At 42.2% G+C, this 24,617-nt stretch overlaps 1 protein-coding gene across 1 annotated transcript in view; it reads right to left on the bottom strand.

The window, feature by feature from the left end:
* The window catches only part of pcdh15b (protocadherin-related 15b), an 831,732-nt gene that overhangs the window by 601,093 nt on the left and 206,022 nt on the right, over positions 1–24,617 (bottom strand). The window contains exon 5 of the mRNA XM_059948101.1: positions 22,247–22,402. Within this exon, the coding sequence (XP_059804084.1) occupies positions 22,247–22,402 (156 nt within the window). The remainder of the gene's footprint in view (positions 1–22,246; positions 22,403–24,617) is intronic.

Below are 24,617 nucleotides of genomic sequence, written 5' to 3'. Positions count from 1 at the left end.
CGACTGTTTATTCATTTCCATCAATGTTGCCTGACCTGCTTTGGTCCTCCAGCATTTTGCTTGTGTTACCCTACACTGCATTAGCTCCTAACCTGTCCGATTTCTTGCCTCTTTAACACCTGTTCTTCTACTTAACTAGGTATTACCTGCCAACTATGTCACAAAACTATCAATTGTGTCTTCCACTGTAAAGACTGCAGCAAGATACTTATTCAGCTCTGCCACTAATTCTATGTCTCCATTCCTCCCTCTGCAGTGCATTTCCACCAGTCCAATATTCACTCTTGCCTCTCTCACACACTTTACTTATCTAAAGAAAAATTTCCCAAGATTCTTTTACAGAAATGGCTAGTTTACCCTCATATTTCATCTTTGAGCTCCTTGTTTTTTCAGTAATCTTCTCTTTGCTTTGTAATCCTCTGATTTCCCACTCACCTTCACCATATTGCATGTCTTCTCTTTTGCTTTATCCTGTTCCTCACCACAGTTTGGTGTGCCTTTCTTCCTTGGGATGACAGTTTGAGGTATCTATCAACTACTCATGGAAACCGCTGCCACAGCTGTCCTACGGTCTTTACAATTCTGGCCAGTACTCCTCCATGCCTCTATGGTCATCCATGTGCCTTCTTAATGGATAGAGGTTGAGAGTTTGGAAGGTAATGTTGACAGAGCCTGGGCATTTGTGGATTGTACACTCTGTATTAACAGTGGGGAATAAATGCATAGGATGGGGGTGGGGGGACAGCCATCAAGCAAATCCTCTCTCCTGAATGGTGTCACGCTTCTTGAGAGCTGTTGGAGCAGGATTCATCCTAATCCTATACACACTTGTTCTTAAAAGACAGTGCAAAGGCTTTGGGATGTCAGAGAATGAGCTACTTTTCACTTGATACCCAGCTGTTGGCAAGATCTTGTCTCAAGTTATCTACCTAGTTGGTCCATTGGAGTTTCAGCTGACCCCTGCCCCTCCCCCCAACCTCCTAGTATGATGATGGCAGGGTACTCAACAGTGTTAATGCCACTGAATGTCAAGGAAAGGTTGATAAATACATTAGTTAGAGATATCATTGCCTGGCAGTCTTAACTGTTACTGTCTGAATTTTGGCTAGACCTCACTGCATGCAGGATTGGGATGAATCAATGTTTCTCCTTTTATGACATTCCTTTCAGGTTTTTTACTGGGCTTGTTCATGTCATACTTGGTCAAATCCCTCCTTAACATCAAGGATACAGTTGAATTTGATAATAACATAACAAATTGAATTACTTCCTATTCTGGTAAATCAACTACTTTCTGAATTGACAGTACAAACACAGCAACGTGTAGCTCCAAATTTGGTTATGCTTAGATTATGTAGTCTGTGTTGAGCTTAAGAAATATACAGTATGCAAAAAACTAAGAGGTTATTCAACACAGCTATTGAATTGTTATTGTTAATGTCTAATATGAGCTGCTTGCCAATGTAAAATAAAATCAATAAATCTTCACAATCTGGCAATATGAAGCAAAAACAGATAATTACACAGACAAAAAGGTTTAATGTACTGATAATTGACCCCATTAAACAACTTAGATTCACTCTATCGGGTTTATTCCCTTTGTTTTACTTGTTTTCACTATCCTATCTTCTTTTCTATAGTTTCACAATTCTACAGAAGGGTGCTGGACCGGAAACATTCATAGTTTTTCCTTCCATTGATGCCAAATGTTTTCATCACTTAACATCTCAGATCTCTAGCACATGCAGTTTTTGATTTAATTGTTTAGGGATACAGTACAATACCAAGCCCTTCCTGCCAAACAAGCCAGTGCCGTCCAATAATACAGATGAGAGTATTAAAATACTAGAAGATATCACTGAACTGCTCACACAACCTATAGACTCACTTTCAAGGAATTTGCATATCATATTCTCGATGTGTATTGCTTATTCATTATTATTATTTCTTTTTTTTGTCTTTCTTTTTGTGTTTGCACAGTTTGTTGTCTTTTGCACATTTGCCCATCCTGTTGGTTGCAGTTTTTCACTGATTATATTGCATTTCTTGTACTTACTGTGAATGCCTACAAGAAAATGACTTTCAGGGTTGTATATAGTGACATTTACTGTATGCACTTTGAAAATAATTTATTTGAACTTTTTTAACTTCAAACCTGCACGTCCTTGGAATGTGGGAGCAAACTAGAGCATCCTGACGAAACCTATGTGGTCACGGGGAAAACATATAAACTCCTAAAAGACAAGGATGGATGTGAACCTGGGTTGCAGTAACTGCAATGCTACCATGCTGCCACAAATACATTTTCTCCCACCAACATATTTTAATCAATACAATCAGTTGAAATCCCCTGAAGTGAAACTTTGCCAGTCTGCATTAGGTACTATTTGTTGAAGCAAGTTCCACATTCTAAACATGCTCTAGGGTTTACTCCTAAATACCCTCCTAGAGGTATAACTGACACTTGCTCCTTGAGTATAGCCATAAAGTAACCTTTTGATATTTACACTGCAAAATTTTTAAAATATTAAAGTCATTTCATTTCTTAGGCTGCTTATTTTGAAAGTAAAAGGTCTGGGCTAACTTTATTTATTTAAAATCTTTGTTCTGCTATTATTAGTGCAGAATTTTAATGGCTCCTCACTTTTCTCTTTCTACAAGGATCAAAAAGATACACAGTGCTTTCATTGGCGGCCATATAACATTTTCTCTGCTTTCATAATTTGGTGTGCAATTTCATGATAAATACGTGAACATGATCGACAAGTTACAGTTTTTCCTAAAGTTACAAAGGAGGGATTTAAAACTAGAAACAGTCAAAATGCATTTGGGTTTGAGGTTTTTAAGTGTTCCCATCTCACACAACTCAAGCTGGTTTTTAATTTGGTGGTGGTAGCAGTGAGAGAAGGGGTGAGAGGCAAGTTCCCCAAGGAAGGTAATGCAATGAGAAAATATAACTCAAAAACAAATGTAATTACTTTCATATTTGGCTGCACAGGTTGACAGGGCAATAAAGAAGGTGTTTAGCATGCTTCGCTTTATTAGTTGAGGCACTGAATTCAAGCATTGGGAAGTTATGGCGCAGTTTCATAAAACTCTCGCGAGACTGCATCTGGAGTTCTGCATTTTATTCTGGTCGCCCTATTATAGAAAGGATGTGGAAGCTTTGGAGAGGGTGCAAAAGAAGTAAACATGGATGATGCCTGGATTGAAGGGCATGTGCTAAAAGGAGAGGCTGACAAACTTATGTTATTTTCTCTGGAGTGACGAAGGCTGAGGTGAGATCTCATAGAGGTTTATCAGATTATCAGATGCACAGAGTGGACAGCTAGTATCTTTCTGCTGGGGTTGAAATGTCTAGTACTAGAGGGTTTAAGGTAATGAATTTAAGGCAATAGTGGATAAGTTCAAAAGAGATGTGAGGAACACGTTTTTTACTCAGAGATTGGTGGGTGCCTGGGGTAGTGGTAGAGGTAGATACATTCTAGAGTTTAAAGATACGTTTATATAGGCACATGAATGTGATGGAAATATAAGGATATGGACATTGTGTAGGAAGAAGGGATTAGTCTAATTGACCATTTACTTACTAATTGGTTCAGCTGAAGGGTTTGTTCCTGTGCTGTGCTGTTCTATATTTAATATTCTATATTAGCTTTGGAGTGTCTGCTCATTTAGATGATTCTGCAAAGACAGGCTTGACGGCAACTCCGCCAAGGATGGCCCCAAACCTGAATGTGCCACCAGGAGCAGTCGTGGAGGCATTCAAAAGGCTCTTGGATATGCACATGGATGTGCAGAGAATGGACGGAATATAGACAATATATTATATATATATATATATATATATATATATATATATATATATAAGCCAAAATAATTTGTTTAGGGATTTAATTTGTTAGGCATTTAATTATGCATTAAATTCAAAGGACCTGTTCCTGTGTTGTCAGAAGGTGGACGGTTCCCCTCAGAGGGCTGAAACCACGAGTCACACTCTCAGGAATACAGGGACTGGCCATTGAGGACAGAGGTTAGAATGTTTCTGTCACCTGTGTATCTTCGTAATTCGCTGCCTCAACAGGCTGAGGAGGATCAGTTACTAGTGATATTCATGACAGCGTTTGATAACTTTTTAGATACTAAGGGGATCAATAGATATAGGATTATAGCAGGGGAGATGGTACTGAGAAAAAAATATTTGCCGTATTCTCATTGAACAGAAAAGCATGCACTGAGAACTGATTGAGCTAACCCCTGCTTCCATTCCTTATATTCTTATCAAGAGTGAAGGAACGGAGGTATGTAAGTAAATTGAAGGGAACCCTCACAAGTTAATTCTCAGCACTGACTAGATCCTTACTCAGGCAGGTTCCTTTAACTTGTCTTACTACAGAGTAGATGAGCTATAAAAGCTATTTTGACTGAGATAATAAATGTGCACTGGAACCATAGGGACATATTTCTTCCTATAATGCTTTTTTAGACCATAAAGTATATGTTTGTAGTTTTCGGCTGCTGTAGCGCATCCACTTCAAGATTCGACATGTTGTGCAATCAGAGATGCTCTTCTGCACATCATTGTTGTTTTGCATGGTTATTTGAGTTACTGTCACCTTCCTGTCAGCTTGAACCAGTCTGGCCATTCTCCTCTGACCTCTCTCATTAAAAAGGTGTTTTTGCCCTTCAAACTACTGCTTACTGAATGTTTTTAATACCATTCTCGTAACTTTGAGACTGTTGTAAGTGAAAATCCTAGGAGATCAGCAGTTTTTGAGATACTCAAACCATCCTGTCTCACACCAATAATTATTCAATGGTCAAAGTCACATAGATCACATTTTCCACATTCTGATGCCTTATCTAAACAACAACTGAGCCTTTTGACCATGCCCTTATGCACTGGGTTGCTGCCACATGATTGGCTGATCAGATATTTGCACTAATGAGCAGATATACAGGTACACCTAATAAAATAGCCACTGAGTGAATGTTTCGATGCACATGTGACAAATAAAGTTAATCTGAAGAAATACTTTCTTTATATTATCATTGTGATGCACCATCAATAACTCACACTGAGACGTAAGGCGAGATATCGGCTTTTATTGACTGGAAGAAGGAACCAGGAGTGAGTGTCTATCATACAATGTCCTGGAGACTGAGGCCGAGCATCAGGCCTCAGATCGCCTTTATACAGGGGCCTGTGGGAGGAGCCACAGGAGCAGTCAGCAGGGGGCGTGTCCAGACAGGCACATAGTTCACCACACATTGCATCAACAATATGTAAAACATGTAGGCAAGCACAATTTACTTCTTAAGTGTATAGTTGGATTTCCAGGATAGAGTGATTTGACTGGAAAACTATCCTGATGATGTTCCAGTCAAGCCAACTGATTCTGAAATGCAATCAGATCAGAGGGCAGCAGAATCAAATTTCTAATCAAAACTGAAGAATTTATTTTAGCTCTCTCTGAGGCAAAACAAATCTGGTAATATGAGCAGAGTGTTACGCGATCCTGCAGGATTGCTTTTGCATGTAATACATGAACAGACCTTCAAAAATGCATCTCTAATATAGATCCTGTTTCTGTGTGGTCAACTGAAAGTTACAGTTAGAATTTGCTGCACAAATGGTGCTTATTCACTGTAAAGCAAGCCCACATTAGATTTGATCACACTGACAGAATACAGCTGACTAACCCTAGATGACAGATTACAACATATGACAGAGATTAGATTTAAAGCTGTCATATCTCCCCTCTCTCTCTGGTCAGCACACACAACAATAGCTTTTATTGGCAATAGATTGCCTGACTTACTCTTCCATATAGCTAATACCACTTGTTCCATTAAATTCAACAACTAATGTGGGACACCTTCACATTAAATGTCATACCATGCCCATGAGAACAAGTTACTGATTTTAAAATAAATTTATATGTCATAAATCCTTCATTTTTTATGAGGCCTTTCATATTATTAAATGAACTTTTCATCCTCCCTTCTGATTACACATTCCTTCAAAGTAGCAATTAACATTTTATACAGACACATGGGAAATAAAGATGTATGTAGGTAAGTTCAAACTAAATTATTTTTTTTCCATGGAATTGACCCTAATACTGAGATCTTACAAAAACAATTTAACAGGGGACATATACTTTTAAAATCCCCACCAGCATTGCACAGTACAGCTAAATACTGTCCAAAAGACGTTCTGAGCTTTAAAAAATAAACTAATTGCTGCCACTTTTGTAAGTCACCATATCACCAAAGGAACAGATAGAAGGATTACCTGTAACTTTTGATGAGCTTTAGCAGCATTAAGTAGATGTCACCTGCCTATCATTCTCTTTTGATTCAATAAGGAATTTTCCAACTTACACATTTTTGGCGAACCAAGTAAAAAATTGGCCAAGTATTCCTTTAAGACAAAAACAGAGACCAATCAGCCCATGGGAGACAATACTATCACTCCATTTTCCCCTCATAAATAAATAGGCAGCTCAGTGATGCAGCTGGTAGTGCTGTTGCCATAGCTCCTACAGCCAGCTTCAGTGCTGACTTTGTGGAGTTTGCTTGTCCTTCCTGCGACTGGCTGGGTTTCTGTCCGTATTTGGTTCCCTCCCACAGCCTAAGGTGTGGTGATGTATTAACTGGCCACTGTTAAATTAATTCCAGTGTAGGCAAAAGGTAAAAAGAAACAAGTGGGGTGGGTGTGGGGATGAGGTAGGGCATGTCACAGGGCAGCAGGAAAATAAACCTGGCAATAGGACTGTTGAGTAGTGTCAGCTAGGACCCTCCAATGAGCACCTGGCTTTCAGCTGTACTATAATCAATGAATTAAGCCCATCCCCAGTTGAATGAATCAAATTTGAACTGATTTCTAGTTCACTTCTAATAGTTCTGACAGAGAAAGCTTGACAATTTCTTGCTCAATCTTTGTGAAATAGTGCTGCCCACAAAATGCTCATTAAAATGATCCAACATGCAGTCATAGCCAGGTGAAGGGCTCGGGAAGAGCCCTGATAGTGGGTAGAAAATTCAGCTGTCAGTATAGGGGACTCAGGGTTAGTATTGTGACCTGATTCTTGAACTAACCTGAACAACCCTAATCATAACCCTAAACCGAATAAGTTAGCATAGCAACACTATGACCACTTTGTATTTTTTTCTAATTCTGTTCTTTCTTGTAAAATATCTGTGCAATTTACATTTAACCTGTGCTTTTCTTGTTTATGTCGTGCCCCTGATGCTGCTGCAAATTTTGTGTATGTAATAGTCAACAACGTTGACTGTGGGAGAGGTGGGTGGGTGTGCTGAGGGTGTCAGTTGGGTCTGATGGTAGCCTAGGTGAGTGTTGCAATTGTTGATTGGAAGAGGGCTGTCTGTGGAAGTTCTGGTGATTGGATGAGAGTTGTTGGTGTGGGGAAAGATTGGTGATTGGATGAGGGGTGTCTGGATTGGAGGTATTGGTGATTAGATAAGACGTATCTGGGTGGGAAAGAACTAGTGATTAGATAAGAGATTCTGGATGAGGGGTGTCTGGGTTTGGGAAGAATTGATGATTGGACAAGAGTCATAGATTGATGGGAAGGTAATCTATATAGGAGATCAGTGTGAAGGGGGCAAGGTTTGTGGGCTGGGGGAAAGGGGCCTTTCTTTGTGGTTCAGTGCCATGAGTGAGAGGTTTGCTTGTGGATTAAGTACTCAGAGAGGTTCACTTAGAGTCAGATACTTAGAGTCAGATACAAGAACTGCCAGAAGCCTGAGTCACATATAGCCACTGAAAATCTTGAGGTAATGTTCAAGCAGGCCCTGTATGTTAACAGAATCCAGTGAATGAACGTAGGTCAAATTTCAAGGATCCATAGAGTTCACAGAACAGCAGATAACCACAACTCATTAAAGAATTTTGTTGTATCATTCTTGACATTCTAATGAGACCACTTTCGATTTCAAGCTGTACACATGGCACTCTGAAAGAAATAATGATTGTGGATAATAGAAAATCAGCATGAAAAAAAAAGATTAAAGTTGAAAGTGGTGTGCAAATAAAAACACTGAAACATAAACCTAGACAGCAAGGCACAGGGTGCTTATTTTCTCTCAATTTGCTGTACAAATTGAGCAAATACATTTTAGCTTAAGTCACACTGTTGGAAACTGAGTCAAGCAACAGCATGCATTTCAAAACACACAAAGGAGGCAATTGGTGATATCAATTAAGATGAATCAGAAAAATGAAAATAATCTGAAACCAGACTGTAACACTCTAGCTAATGCCATTATTAAGGATGGATAGGTCCTATTCTTTTGCTGTTAATTGACTCAATTTTCAGGGACTGTAACCAGCCAGTGGTGTAGTGCCATCAGCACTGGACTTTGAGGTGGACGACCATGGGTTTGAATCTGGCCAGGTCCCAACCTGGGCAGCAACTGTATCTGCGGAGAAGAAAGGCTGACAATCTACTTCCTTATCTTGCCACAAAAATCCTATGGACAACCACACTATCCATGAGTTGACAGTGACTCGATGGCGTTCAACAACAACAACAAAGTGTCTAAGATGGACCTTAGGTACTTGAGTTCTGATAACCTCCTTAGTTACAGGATGCAAAAGCACTGAATAGTAATAAATTCTCTACACATAACGCTTCTATATACAGACATACCATGTGTTTACTTATCTACAAATCCAAACACAAATGCAACATACTGTCTTTCCTTTCTGAAGAAATGTGTAAACATGGTCATTACAGATCGTCTGTTGGTCTTTCATATCTATTTGCACTGTAGAGGTATTATAGTGAGGTCCTAGTGCTGAGTCTCGTGTCCCCCTTCTGAACTGATGATTCAAATATTACTCAGTCAAAATTGTTTTCTCTTCCTGAAAGCATTGATTTCAGCTTCAGTCACTGCCTTGCTACTCTCTCCTCTACAGCTCAGTTGCATGAAGATGACGATGTACTAAAGCCCATAGTGAAGTGTAGACGGATGTAAACAAGTTGTAAGCCAATCAATGATTCATTGTGTAGTTGGAGTAACCTTGGAACACGTACTTCTTCAGCCTTCTTTTAATACTTGTATGGATCACTGCTGCACCACTGGAAGCCACATAATATGAAGGGAATCAATAAATACTCAAAGGTACAGTATTACATTGCATAAAACTGTCATATAAATGTAAAGACTGCTGTGGTCCATTGAAAATACTAACTGTGCCACTATTCTGCACATGGCAATAAGATATTTCATTTCCTTAAAGAATATTTCAAAGTTCAAAGACATTTATGATCTATCTCTCTCTCTCTCTATATATATATATATATATATATATATACACACACACACATACATACTATATACAACTTCGGGCAGGTGGGGCTTGTTAGTCCTGGTCGACTGCCCAGCTAGGAGAAGGAAAACTCTGATTTTAAAACCTCTGCTGCCTTGCAGCCACACCCAATCATGGGAAAGGCTTCGGGAGTAAACCCTGAGAATAAATCCGGAGCCGGAGTCCCGTTGGCGGTCAATAGGGAGGACTTCATCAATCTATTGTCTGGCAACTCCTGCAGCCGAAGAGGCCACCATGTGTAATGATCTTCATGCCAGTGGGTCCTGACCTCCGAGGCCGAGAGAGTGGGACTGTCTCCGTGCTAAGGCTTTCTCTATAATATCTTTCACGCACAGGTCCTTGTGTTGTGCATCTTCGTCTTCTTTCTCTCTTCAAAAGTCCTCCGGCGATGGGAGAGCAGCGAATCAACAGGTGGAGGTGACCACAGAGTTGTAGTTGCAAACCTGCATGTAGGCGGCCCTTGGACAGATGGTCGTTCTCTGAACCCAGGGCAGTAGGGGAGTCCGGCAGTATCCAAGGTGACTGGGCAGCCCTTTTTAGGACAGCGCTGCCCACTCTGTAATCAGGGAGGGGCCTAGAAAAATCTGCGCTTCGGACTTTGGCCTCAGAAGTCATATGTGTGCCCACAGATGTTGACTGCGCAACACATTTGTCTTCTTTAGAGAGACTTCGAGAGACTACTACTATATACAACATATACAACCTTGAGATTCATCTCCTTACAGGCAGCCACAGAACTAAACAAAACAATAGAACCCATTAAAAGAGACCATCAAACACCCAAAGTGCAGAATAAAAACAAATTGTGCAAACGATAAATATAAGCAAGTAACATTCAGAAACGAAGTACACGAAAGTGAGCCCACAGCCATGAAGCCAGTCACAGCCAATTCAGCAACCCATTAGTTGCACGCCACAGCCTCAGTTCAACACAGAGACGAAAAAACCTCACCAAACAGCAAGCTGACCACTGGCCTGACCCTCTCTTCTGGCTCGGACACCCTGACATTGGTCAAACATTGGGTCATTTCTCGGTCTTGGATCCAGGCCCTGCCACTCTGATAGACTTCCAGGCCTGGGTTCCATGGGCTCAATTCAGCCTATACTCAATCTTTCAAATCTGGCTGGCACTTAAATCAGCCAAACAGTTCCTTGCTCTTGGGGCTGGGCCCCGCCACCTTGACTCTGTTTCACCTTGGTTCTGCAGCTTCTAATCACCACCAAGTCCATTCCAGCAATGGGCAAATATTGGTTCTTTCCACGCTCTCAGGCCCATACCCTGCCAACTTGATTCAGCCTGTTCATGCCATACCACAATCATTCTGTACCTTCAAGACTTCAGTTCACACCACAAAAATGCCAGGTCATACAGACGGTTCAAAAGACCAACCCCAAAAGGGCCGTTACAGTCTATTGACTACAATGATCATTTTCATGAAAAAGTGCAAGTAATAAAATATTTAATGGTAGTGTTTGCTGCCAGCAAATCTTCACTGTGCTTCACCAGCACCATCTTAAACCAGAACTTTGAACTGTTGCCTACTTGTCTTATTTTATTTCACTTTGAGGATGTATCAATGAAAGGATTGTTCCATTTACAAAAAAAAAGCAATAAATGTGAACTTAGTGGAATGGTCAAGTTGGTTAAATTTGTTGATCCTTATTATACTGCAGATAGGTCTGCTTTCCACTACTGATAAACTAATTACTTTGATTTAAGATAAAGACTCACATTTACTTATCACATGTACACCGGAATATACAGTGAAATGTATAAGTTTCTGTAACCAACCAACACACACCCAAGAATGTGCTTGGATTTGGGAACACTGCTTACTCCAACTTTTTATCAATGTTTGATGAAAATGAATCTCAGGCTTGTACATGGTGACATATTTATACTCTGATAATAAATTTACTTTGAACTTTAACCAGAGTACAAAACTGCTAGGAATGATGCTTCAGTATAAAGCTCATCTGTAAATATTTTTCTGAGAACACTTGGAATGACTACTTGAAGTCTCCATTTTAAACATTTTGGTTGGTTTAATTCTAAAATGCAACTACAGACAAATGCAAATGACTACCTTTGTCGATCTGCAATGTAGCGTGCATTAAGTTAGTGTATACTGATCCTCGTGACATCTCTCAGGAAATTGTCTACAGGTTGAAGTGTGAAAATGAAATTCCACTCCTAATACTTGATGATACATGTGGCAGCCACAAAAGAACCACAAACAGTTCTACTCAATCAGTTTGCAATCTCATTTGTCCATTACTGGTGATCATTGAATATACTCTTGTTGGGCTTCTAGCCAGGTACAGGTATCCGTTTTAACCAATATTTCAATGACAAACTTTTCCACCTTCATCAAGGATGATGCCTAGACATGTCTAGTCCAGTGGTATTTAAAACCCCGTTATCCATCCCTCCTGATTGGTTAATCATCAACCAATCATGTTTCCACCATTCCACCTTGTTTATAATCAAATTCCATTTCTTACTTAGAGCAAGACCATTATCTTTGTTATATTTCTTTTTCTCTAGTTTTATTTCAATTTCTTCCTTCACCAGGCAGTCCCAAAAACCATTGGCATGGCACAGAGTTTCGTGCTGTCGAAGTTGATCCTATGACCATCGGAGATGTAATGTTCTGCAGCTGCTGATTCTCCAGGCAAACGGATATACCTGCTATGCTCCTTAATTGGGGTTACTACTGTGTGACCTATCTGGCTGATATATGCTGCTCCACATTCAGAGGGAATCCTAGAATTCAATTGTTAACAAGATGGGACAGCAGAAGCCTGATTGGTCGAGGGCTCACCAGTCAGGAGGGATAAACCACAGGGATATACCATTGGACTAGATGTGCCTTGGCATCAGCCCTGATGAAAATGGAGGGATTATCATTGAAATATTGGTTAAAATCGATACCTGTACCCAGCTGGAAGCCCAAGAGGAATGTATTTGTCACATATGCCAGGAAAGCACTAGATCCTTTTTCATTGCTGATCATCCTATTGCAAGGAATTGCCAGGTCTTGAGAACTTGAGTTGCATGTTAGGGTTGACTAGATTAGAACTTTAGAACTTTATTCCCTGGAGTGCAGGAGAATGAGGGGAGAGTTGATAAAGGTATACCAAATTATGAGGAGTATATGCAAGCAGGTTTTTCAACTGAGGTTGGGTGAGGGTAAAACTAAAGGTCATGGTGAAGGGTGAAAGATGAAATGTTTAAGGGAAACATAAGTGGGAACTTCTTCACTCAGAGGAAGGAGAGAGTGCAGAACAAGCTGCCAGTGGAAGATGGAGATGCGAGTTCCATTTCAACATATACAAGAAGTTTCATTAAGTACTCAATGGATAGATATGGAGGTCTATAATCCAGATGCAGGTCATTGCCTTATCCTGATTGTCGAAAGTCACTTCCATTGTGATGGGTTAGTTTAGTAACTGCAGCTGCTTTTCCCATTGGATAACTGCCTGGTTTTCAATTACAAATATGCTGGTATATAAAACAGCACATGGAAGGGATTTGCTCTCTTTTTCCTTTGGTTAAGGCAAGGATGCACATGACGATTGGGAAAGTATGCTCTGTGCACATTTTTAACTAAGTATGCTTGTTAAATATACGTACGTTTGTTGAATATTCAGCTTTGTAGTGTCTGTAAATGAAAATGAATATTTGGCTGAAGTTTCACTGTTTGTAAGTAAACGATGAATATATCTATTTGAAGTCAGTGCATTTCCTGTCTCACTTGCTGGACCTACAAACTTGATTCAATGTTACATTGGCCCATCAATTCTGCTCCGTCATTCCATTATGGCAGACTAATTATCTCTCTCAACCCCATTCTCCTACCTTCTCTCTATAATCTTTAACTAACTAACCAAGCTGTAACTAATCAAGAACCTATCAACCTCCACTTTAAATATACCCAATAACTTGGCCTCCACAACCATCTCTGGTACTGAATTCACAGATTCATCACCCTCTAGCTGAAGAAAAATTGGATGCTGCCACATGTTTCATTGTATAAGGGATGATCAATGCCATGTCTTCTGAACGGAGAAGAATCTTGGATTCTTTTAAAGAACTCTTGCATATAGTACATCTATAACATGGAGGGCTGGTAGTGGACCACAATATACTGTATAATTACACCACTTGTTGTCACACAAAGCTACTGATGCACCATCAATAACTCACACTGAGACGTAAGGCGAGATATCGGCTTTTATTGACTGGAAGAAGGAACCAGGAGTGAGTGTCTATCATACAAGGTCTTGGAGACTGAGGCCGAGCGTCAGGCCGCAGATCTCCTTTATACAGGGGCCTGTGGGAGGAGCCACAGGAGCAGTCAGCAGGGCGTGTCCCGACAGGCACATAGTTCACCACAGCTACACTTCTTTCTAGACCAAAGCCATTTGAGTTATCTGCAGACCCTAGGCTTCTGTTACAACTGTGGCTAATACAGGACAGATTTCCATGGCCTTTGTTGTTGCCATCTCATAGAAACATAGAAAACCTACGGCACAATACAGGCCCTTCGGCTCACAAAGCTGTGCCGAACATGTACTTATTTTAGAAATTACCTAGGGTTACCCATGGCCTCCTATTTTTCTGAGCTCCATGTACCCACTCAGGAGTCTCTTAAAAGATCTCAATGGAAATCACAATCACCATATAAGCCTTTTGTGTCTAACAGTATCACTGGATCTTTTCATGTCTTGGATGACCTAGCAGCAAATTCAAAGACTCCTAATTGACAATGCCTTCATAGTTCTTTTGAGTGTAAAGCTGGTTCTCTTTGATGTAATAACTCTGTATTTAGCTGCACAAAAGAGCTTCAAAAGGAATTGCCATTATATTCAAATAGTATTAAGGTATTGTCAACAAGAGAAAATCTGCAGATGCTGGAAATCAAAGTAATACATACAAAATGCTGGAGCAACTCAGCAGGCCAGGCAACATCAATGGAAAAGAGTAAACAGTTGATGTTTTGGGCTGAGACCCTCATCAGGATGGTGATGTATAGTAAAGTTGTCCCTGTTCTCCCAAAGGATTGTGGCTTGAAGAGATCTCCCAACATCTGACTACCAATGCAAACAAAATCTGTCACACTACTAAGTGAGTGATGCAACTTAGAACTGTAATATTGCTTTATTCTGTTCTCGCACTGTAGCATTCAACACATGCATATTTTCACCTCTGTCTTCCCCCTAAAAAAATTGGCCATCCAAGTAGAGCGTGAACAACTTCTCTTCCCCAGACTAGTGTTGAAGCTTCTTCCTGCTTTGATTTCCATTTCCTTTATTTCACACCAACACACTGATGCAATATTTAAGCTTTTTGTGTACTTACACTTTAAATTATTCTCTTTTTCCACTATTTATAGACACATTATCTTTGTGAGGTAAAAATCAGTTGTTGCAGCTTGAAGCCTGAGTGTTGTTGTCTAACAAGCGTACACAGTCTGCTATTGATCTGATCAGTGGAATCCCCACAGAATGAACCTGTGGTCAGGTGTATAAACCTTCAGAGCCAAGCTCCTGCTGTTTTACTTCAGATACTGAAGAGTTTTCATTGTCCACTAGCTGAGAACGCTTGCCTAACCAGGAGAAGCCATGCTGATTTTTGTTTTGCCTAGATTTTCTCCCTTTTCTTCCTTTGTAGATAGCCACAACCCCACAGCTATTTGTAATATTTATCATACTGTTGCAAATGTGGAAATTTCACCTCGCAATAACAATAATAGAAGAATAAACATTCTTGTCTGAAGTTCTGAAACATGAGGAAAAGGGACATATAATCTGTACATATAAATTTATTCTATCACAACATTTAGCTGATTTTGGTATGTCTTTGGAAACGTTGGAAAGATGTTAACTCCAACAGCTCCAACATTGGCCCTAGACTCCCCAGCAACCAGGACACTTTCAAAAGGCAATGCCTCCAAAAGGTGGAATCCATCATTAAGGACCCATATCACCCAGAGCATGCCATTTCTCATTGCTACCATCAACGAGGTACAGCAGCCTGAAAACACATACTCAATGTTTCAGGAATAGCTTCTTACCCTCCACCATCATATTTCTGAATGGACATTGAACACATGAACTTTTTTTTCTTTTTCTTGTTCTCTTTATGTATTACTTAATAAATTCATGTATTTGTTTCTGCATTTATTTATTATTATGCTTTATAGTTTTTAAAATTATTAAGTATTACATATACTACTGCCACAAAGCAACATATTTCAAATATATAACAGTGATATTCTGATTCTGAGTGCACAGAATAGTAGCTGGAATAGGGTATTTTAGCCCCTTGTGTCTTCTGTGTCGTTCAATAAGTTCAAGGCTGATCTCTTACCTTAGCACTACTTTCCTATCTCAACTCAATCCCTTGATTTTCCTAACATCCAAACATCAATTCATCCTTTTCTTGAATACACTCAAAGAACAAATTTCCATATCTGTCTTGGGTAGAGCATTCAAAAGATTTTCTAGGTGAAGAAATTTCTCTTCATCTCAATCCAGACATCTGATTCCTTATTTTACACCATGACTCCTGGTATTACACATACCAGCTGGGGAAACGCTATTCCTTCATCTATCCTATCAGGGCCTGTGAGAATTTGTATGTTCTAATGAGATCACCTCTCAGTCCTCCAAACTTTACAGCGTATGAACCCAGTATCTGATCTTGGCGTAAACCTCTTGTGGTGAACTACATATACCTGTCTGGACACGCCCCTCTGCTGACTGCTCCTGTGGCTCCTCCCACAGACCCCTGTATAAAGGTGATTGGAGGCACTGCTCCTCCCTCAGTCTCCAGGATGTTGTGTGGTGGTCTCTTGCTGTAATAAAAGCCTATCGTTCACCTCCTGTCTCTGAGAGTTATTGATGGTGCATCAATTTTATTAGCTGCAACTTTAAAACATGGAGAGCATTTTACGACCAGATAAATTGGACATTGATCCTCAATCTCCCGAAGCAGCCATTGCCGTTGAACTCTGGCTTGCATGCCTGGAAGAGATTCACGTGACTGAGCCTGCTATCAAGCACAGAGTTCTCCTCTCCAGAGTCAGTCTGCAGGTATACTCCCTAATTAGGAACCTGCCGACCTACCAAGGGGCACTGGACGCCCTCAAAAGACAGTACCTGTAGCTGGTAAACACCGCCTATGCAAGACATTGCTTAGTGACGCGGCGACAGCGGGCTGGAGAGTCAAGTGCTCAGTTTGACTGGGCCCTACAGACACTCGTGCGGGCCTGTGACTGTAGGGGACTGATGGCGGAACAGCATGCGGAGCTCCTGGTACGAGAAGCCTTCGTTACGGGGATCAGGTCAGTGTATGTGCGCCAGCGGCTGCTGGAAAACGCCGACCTTACCTTACGCTCGGCGATCGAGCTGGCTGACATGCTGGAGGCTGCTCTGCACAACGCTGACGCTGTCCAGCCGCACGATCTCCTGCCGGTCCCATGGACGCTGCAGACCCCGCAACCCTTCGGCGAATTGACCACGGCTGCTGCCAGTTGCAAGCCCATGAAGTCCCTGCAATCGACCACGGCTCCTGCCAGTCGCAAGTCCGCGCAGTGTTACTTCTGTGGACTTGAAAAGCACCCCCAAAAATGCAGTCCGGCCCGAGAAGCTACCTGCTCCAGCTGCGGAAAGAAGGGCCACTTCGCCAAGGCCTGTAAGTCTAAACCACGAGTGGGGTCGAGCAGCGCCGCGCGCGAGGCATAGGGGTTGTCATCTTGCCTGCCTGCCTCGTGCGAGGCATGGGGGCGGCCATCTTGGTCGGCACCATCTCGCCCCGCCTCCGACCCACGGGTGCTTACCGGGCACCAAGACGGCGATTCAACTCTGGCCTCCGTAACCCTCGACCAGCTCGCAAGGTCAATGATGGACATCCTGGTGGAGGGGCACAGGACTAGCTGCTTTTTTGATACGGGCAGCACTGAGAGTTTTATTCACCCGGACACGGTGCAATGCTGCGGTCTCGTGACACAGCCGGTAAGCCAGAGGGTCACCATGGCTTCTGGATCGCATTCCACAGACATCCGGGGGGGTTGTGTAGTGACATTGGTGGTGCAGGGCACAGAATATCAGGACTTTAAGTTATTGGTCATGCCTCAACTGTGTGCCCCTGTGCTATTGGGGCTCGACTTCCAGAGCCACCTGAAAAGTGTGACAATGGAGTATGACGGGCCCCTCCCACCAATCACTGTCAGAAATCCTCAGTTCTGTGGGGTTTCATCATATACCCCACTACTGACCACACACACACACACACACATCGACCCACACATCCCACCCAGCACCATGCCGACAGCTGCGCTACTGACACCACTTGCAGCCTCTCCACCCTCAAGATCCCTCCCCCACCGCTGTTCGCCAACCTGACCCCTGACTGTAAACCTGTAGCAACTAAAAGCAGGATGTACAGCGCGGGGGGACAGGGCCTTCATTAAGTCAGAGGTGCAGCGGCTGCTCAGGGAGGGGATCATTGAGCCAAGCACAAGTCCTTGGAGGGCCCAGGTGGTCGTTGTTCGGACAGGGCAGAAAAATAGGATGGCCGTAGACTATAGCCAAACCATCAATAGGTTCACGCAGCTTGACACGTACCCCCTACCCCGCATCGCGGATATGTTCAATCAGATAGCTCAGTACAAGGTGTACTCGACCATAGACCTGAAATCCGCTTACCATCAGCTCCCCATCTGCCTGGAGGACCGCCCCTACGAGGGCCGCAGGCTCTATCACTTCCTGCGCGTCCCCTTCGGTGTCACAAATGGTGTCTCTGTCTTCCAGAGGGAAATGGACCGGATGGTGGACCAGTGCCAACTGAAGGCCACATTCCCATATCTGGATAACATCACCATCTGCGGTCACGACTGGCAGGATCACGACACTAACCTCCAATGATTTCTCCAAGCGGCCAATGCTCTTAACCTTACCTATAACAGGGACAAGTGTGTGTTTGGAACTACCCAACTTGCTATTCTTGAGTATGTCATGGAGAATGGGGTCATTGGCCCTGACCCTGACCATATGCGCCCCCTGTTGGTACTCCCTCTTCCCACTACCCTCAGAGCCCTCAAATGGTGACTGGGCTTCTTTTCCTATTACGCCCACTGGGTCCCTCATTACGCAGACAAGGCCCGCCTCCTGGTCAAGTCCACGGCATTTCCCCTCTCAGCCGAGGCCTGCGCGGCCTTTAGCCGCATTAAAGGGGACATTGCCAAAGCAACAATGCATGCGGTGGACGAGACCATTCCCTTCCAAGTAGAGAGTGATGCCTCCGATTTCGCGCTGGCTGCTACCCTCAATCAGGCAGGCAGGCCAGTAGCATTCTTCTCTGGTACCCTTATAGGCCCTGAAATTCGGCACTTTGCAGTGGAGAAAGAAGCCCAGGCCATTGTGAAAACTATTAGGCACTGGAGGCACTATCTCGCTGGCAAAAGGTTCACCTTGCTGACCGACCAGCACTCAGTTGCGTTCATGTTCAGCAACCAACAGCGGGGCAAAATCAAAAATGATAAAATTTTGCGGTGGAGAATGGAACTCTCCACCTACAACTATGATATCCTGTACTGGCCTGGCAGACTCAATGAGCCCCCTGATGCCCTATCCCAGGGAGCGTGTGCCAGCGTGCAGCTCGACCTCCATGCAGATCTTTGCCACCCAGGGGTCACCCGATTTTACCATTTTGTGAAAGCCCGGAACCTGCCTTACTCCCTTGAGGACATCAGGACGACGACCAGGGACTGCCAAGTCTGAGCTAAGTGCAAATCACACTTCTACCGTCCTGAAAAGGCACAACTTATCAAGGCCACTCGCCCCTTTGAGTGACTGAGTGTCGACTTTAAGGGCCCCCTTCCCTCCACCGACCACAATGTCTACTTTCTCAACATAATCGACGAGTACTTATGGTTCCCCTTTGCCATCCCCTGCCCCGATACCACTGCCACGTCCATCATAAAAGCCCTGCACCAGCTCTTCACTCTGCTCGGATATCTCTGCTATATCCACAGTGAAAGAGGGACCTCCTTTATGAATGACGAGCTGTGCCAGTATCTGTTGGCTAGGGGTATTGCTACTATTAGGACCACGAGCTATAATCCCCGGGGAAATGGACAGGTGGAGAGGGAAAGGCCACACTTTTAGCCCTTATGTCAAAGGGACTGCCGGTCTCTCGCTGGCAGGAGGTTCTCCCTGAGGCGCTCCACTCCATCCGTTTCCTGTTATGCACGTCCACCAATGCCACCCCTCACGAGCGACTCTTTTCTTTTCCCAGGAAGTCGGCCACTGGGACCACCCTACCGGTTTGGCTGACGTCCCCAGGGCCAGTGCTGCTCCGGAAACATGCAAGGAGCAATAAATATTCCCCGATGGTCGAGAGGGTTCACCTACTTCATGCGAACCCCCAGTATGCCTACGTGGTCTTACCTGATGGGCGGGAGGACACAGTCTCTGTCTGCAACCTGGCGCCCGCAGGAGCACCAGACCCCTACCTCGAACACTCCACAATGACTATGAACCCCGTACTCACCGATGTATATACCCATGAGACACTGTGCTCGCCAAGCCCTACACAGACTCCTCACGACACTCCTATACCAGGCGCCTCGCACACGCATGATGGATTACTGACGCCTAATGGGCTGACACCTCAAGTCAGGCCGGAGCCAGCACAACCACTGTCACTGGTGCAATCACCACCAGTGCTACGTAGATTGCAGCGACAGATTCGACCGCCTGATAGACTTAACCTCTAAATATACTTGTAAGAAACTTCGCCCCATGGGGACTCTTTTTTAAAACAAAGAGGGGGTGAATGTGGTGAACTACATATACCTGTCTGGACACGCCCCTCTGCTGACTGCTCCTGTGGATCCTCCCACTGACCCCTGTATAAAGGCGATTGGAGGCACTGCTCCACCCTCAGTCTCCAGGATGTTGTGTGGTGGTCTCTTGCAGCTAATAAAAGCCTATCATTTGCCTCCCGTCTCCGAGAGTTATTGATGGTGCATCACCTCTTCAACCTGGGAGTTATCTGATCACACAACTGATTTACTTGGTTACAAATAAATCCATGATGAATGATTTTTTTGAAAGAGGTAAATTATGTCCACCATTTCTCTGCTGGAAAGGAAGGACCCCAGTCCCACCCGCCATGAAGACTTTCCAGTATCCCTGCAAAAGCACAAAGTGACTTATTGTATATGCCCATCATTGTTCCACGGTGGGTGCCCCATCTAAGGCGTCTCAAGTGCCCATCCTCACCCTCCAAGGTATTAGTACTAGGATTGATCTTTCTGATTATTCCAGCTATATAATTTCAATCAACATTTGACTTTAGCTTCTCACCAAACCAGGTACATGTTTGAGATGATAAAGGGGTAATTTAGTACTAAATGGCCACTGAAGTAATGGGAATGAAGCCAGAGTACAAATTGTTTTAATGAACATCACTGAATCCATGAGCACTTTCCTGCAGGGAGGGAAGATGCTCATGGATTAAGCGTTCCCAGTGCAGATTTTCCAACATTTTTCAATTAATTCCTTCTCGTGGTAGAGAGAAAACATTATAAAAGAAAATCTTGCCTCATCATTCTAAACACACTGATGTTAGTGTTTAAACAATTACCACAACTACTTGTCGACATGTGCTTAAATGTAAGTCTAATTGAAGGGCTCTGCTGACTGGAAAACAATAAAGATAATTATAAGGAATGGCTAATTTGCACAAAAACAATGCGGACACACATACACACTTTTAACCAATGAAAACAAAAAAAATGAAATGAATATTATTTTCCAATAGCACTTTCAAAATGTGTGTTCATTTTTAAATAATTACACATGAACTTGTTTCTGTCTCAAATGTTTCATCATTTTGTGCATGGTTTGGCTGGGAGAGTTGGATTTCTCATCTATCCAGAGTTAACTAGGCTTTGCAGTGCTATTACCAACCTCAATGTGTCAGACAGGAAATGAAAATTTGACCTGTTGACCATTAATTGGGCAAAAAATACTGAGAGTATAGTGGAGGTAAATGAAGGGCTTGGGCCTGACAGAGATACTTTCCAGGATTAAATAAATCCTTGACACATCATCTAATGGATGTACCATATTGCTGTTCTACCTCTATAATAGTATAAAAGTGAATGCATTCAAGAGAGAAATAAAATGAAATTACACCATTTCAGACATGTAATGTATTTCATGAAAGAAAAGTTGAGTCTGAAGCAACCTCTCTTGTTATTGAGCAAGAAAAAAAGTTTTTGAGGAAATTATTGAGAGTGCAAGGTGACAGTGACATTGAAAGAACGGCTGCTTATGCAACAGTTGGGTGGACAGAAAAAGCATACAGAAGCTCATGGCATACAGCATACAGAAATTTTGCAGCATCTGATCAGCAGCTGGATATCAAATTGCCCAAAGAAGTTTGGACATTTAATTCCATATGTTTGACCAGTTTATGCCCCTTTTACACAATGGTGAAGCAAAACCCAATTTGAGATTTAGAAACAAGTAGAAAGTTAAAAATTCTTAGTCTTCAAAAGAGAACCAGTTTTTCATCAGTTCTATTTGCTTCCAGGTTCCAAGCAACTTGGAAGAAGTACACTTAGGACTGAGTTAAGTTTTCAAGGCTAATATATCCATTCACAAATATTTTCAGGAAGCAGAATTAATTAGTCTTGATTGTCATGCTTTTAAAAAAAAATGTAATTCTAAACTCCATGATCAAGTCTGTATCATCCTGTGAGGAAATACATTTTGATAGATATTAACATTGTTTGTTTAAAATAGCTTAGAAACATGTTTAAAATTACACACTGGTTAATTGACTATCTTCATTTACACACGTACCTCATTAATTTCCACATGATATCGCGATTGTTGAAAAGATGGAGAGTTGTCATTTCTGTCTCTTACAATAATTCGCACTTCATGTTTGATGACACTTCCAACTCGCAGGTTCATGCAATCAAGCACAACAACAATGGACTGGATATTGTATGGAGGCTATTGACAAAGATATTAACAAAAGAACAATTTCAGCATTATTATATACAAAGCCTGTTCCACAGACACAAATCTCACTAAGACATCCAACTTCACGATGGAAATATCTTCTGGCTCAAGTAATTCAAATTCCATTAGCAATATATCAGTGAAAAGATCTTAGTAGTTATTTGACTTAACTGACGTTAAAAAATATGACCACTGGATAATAAAATAAAATTCCATGAATATGACATGCTTAAGACTTTGCTTTTGTTGGACCAGTGGATTTTCTGGTCTGTTTTTTCTCCTCATACTCCTTCACACACTTAATTCTTTTTTTTTCGATGTTATAAAGTAGAACATGACTTGCTCCAGTAAACCTAGTAAGTTTAATGTCAGTGCAGGGAACAGAGCAGGTGAATTTCATGAGAGGCCTACAACCAACACTCAGGTGAATTAAAATGAACGTGGAACTGGAGCTCTGCTATGTGAGAGGTCAGAGGATGAAAAGGATTGTAGGAACCCAGCCCCGAGTTTGTTAAATAGGAACTGGAGCCCCAGTGAGTGAAAGGGATTGTAGGAACAAGGGCTTTATTAAAGCATGAGTACCAGGGGTCTAGTGTTATCAGTGTAGTAGGCATATTGAGGTCCCAGAGAACCAGAGTCCAGATGTGTTAAGCAGCACAGGAGAGCTGGAGCCCTGTTGTACTAAGGGAGTGTTGAAAACAGATCCTCATTGTGTTAAAGGAAGTGTGAGTACCGAGACTCTTTATATGAAAGGGAACACAGGAAGCAGAGGCCTGGAGTGTTGAGAGGAACATTGGAATCAACCCCCAGCAGGTCATATGCCAAATCATTTGGTTTTCTGAGTTTTTGCACAGCAGATTGTTGGAGTTTTAATATAGTTCTTTCAGCAGTTTATAACTATCCTAAGAGATGTAGCACCCCTCTTTAATCTGTGTGCTCAACACACGAAATAATCCTAATTTGAAACTATGGATCTCACCCACAAAATGCTGGGTAAACTCCACAGGTCAGGCAACATCTTTTGAGGGAAATGAACAATTGATATTTCAGTTCTCGGCCTGTGATATCGACTGTCATTTCCCTCCCTAGTTGTTGCCTTACCTGTTGAGTTTCTCCAGCATTTTGTATGTGTTGATCCAGGTTTCTAGCATCTGCAGACTCTCTCATGTCTATGCTTCTCACAAGTGTGTTTCAAATAAAAATAATAATTATTATAAAATATTTCCCTCTCTTCTGTTACGTTCCTTCAGAGCGTATCATTCTTAACAGCCATTGGATGAGTTGCTACCTTGCTAATTGTTCATTCTTTGTATAGATCTTTGTCTTCTCCTTGATCCTCATTATAGTTGGCAAAATGATACTGTATTTTCAAATTTCTAATCCACAATGATATCAGAACAAAAATCATTGAATCCTTGACTTGGTCCTTCGAGTCCTGTACCTCCTCACTGATGTTAGTAACAAGAAGAGGGCATGTCCCATATGGTGAGGGTCCTCAGTAAAGCAAACTGCCTTCTTGAGGCACTGTTCCTGATCTCCATGATGGTGGGGAGGGTTGTGTATGTAATGGAGCTGGCTGAGTTTATAGCTCCCTGGAACCTCTCGCTATTTTTGAGTATTAGAGCCTTCAGACCAGGCTGGGATGCAGTCAGAGTGCAGCTTACCATACACTCACAGAAACTTGAAGTCTCTAGTGACATACTGAATCTCTTCAATATCTGAACAAAGTAGAGCCCTGTTGTGCTTCTTTCATGATCGTATTTATATGATGGGCGCAAGATAGCTTCTCTCAATTGTTGACACTCAGGAACTTAAAGCTGCTCACTCTTTTCACTCATGACTCCTCAATGAGACTGGTGCCTATTCTCCAAACTTACTCTTCCTGAAGTCCTAATCAACTTCTTGGTCTTGCTGACATTGAGTGCAAAATTGTTTTGTGACACCTTGCGCCCAGCTGATCTGTCACATTCCTATATGCCTCCTCATCACCATTTGAGATTCTACCACAATAATAGTGTCAATGGCAAATTTATAGATGATCTTAGAGCTTGGTGATTAACACTGAGGTAGATGATGCCATTAAATGCACAGCTGCGATTGATAAACAGCAGACTGATATATATTTTGCAAAATCAGAATCAGAATCAGGTTTAATGTCACTGGCTTAGGTCGTGAAATTTGTTATTTGCAGCAGCAATACATTCCA

Source organism: Hypanus sabinus, chromosome 22 (assembly GCF_030144855.1).
Source record: "Hypanus sabinus isolate sHypSab1 chromosome 22, sHypSab1.hap1, whole genome shotgun sequence".
Classification (NCBI taxonomy): domain Eukaryota; kingdom Metazoa; phylum Chordata; class Chondrichthyes; order Myliobatiformes; family Dasyatidae; genus Hypanus; species Hypanus sabinus.
This window is presented reverse-complemented; position numbering and strand designations above follow the sequence as displayed.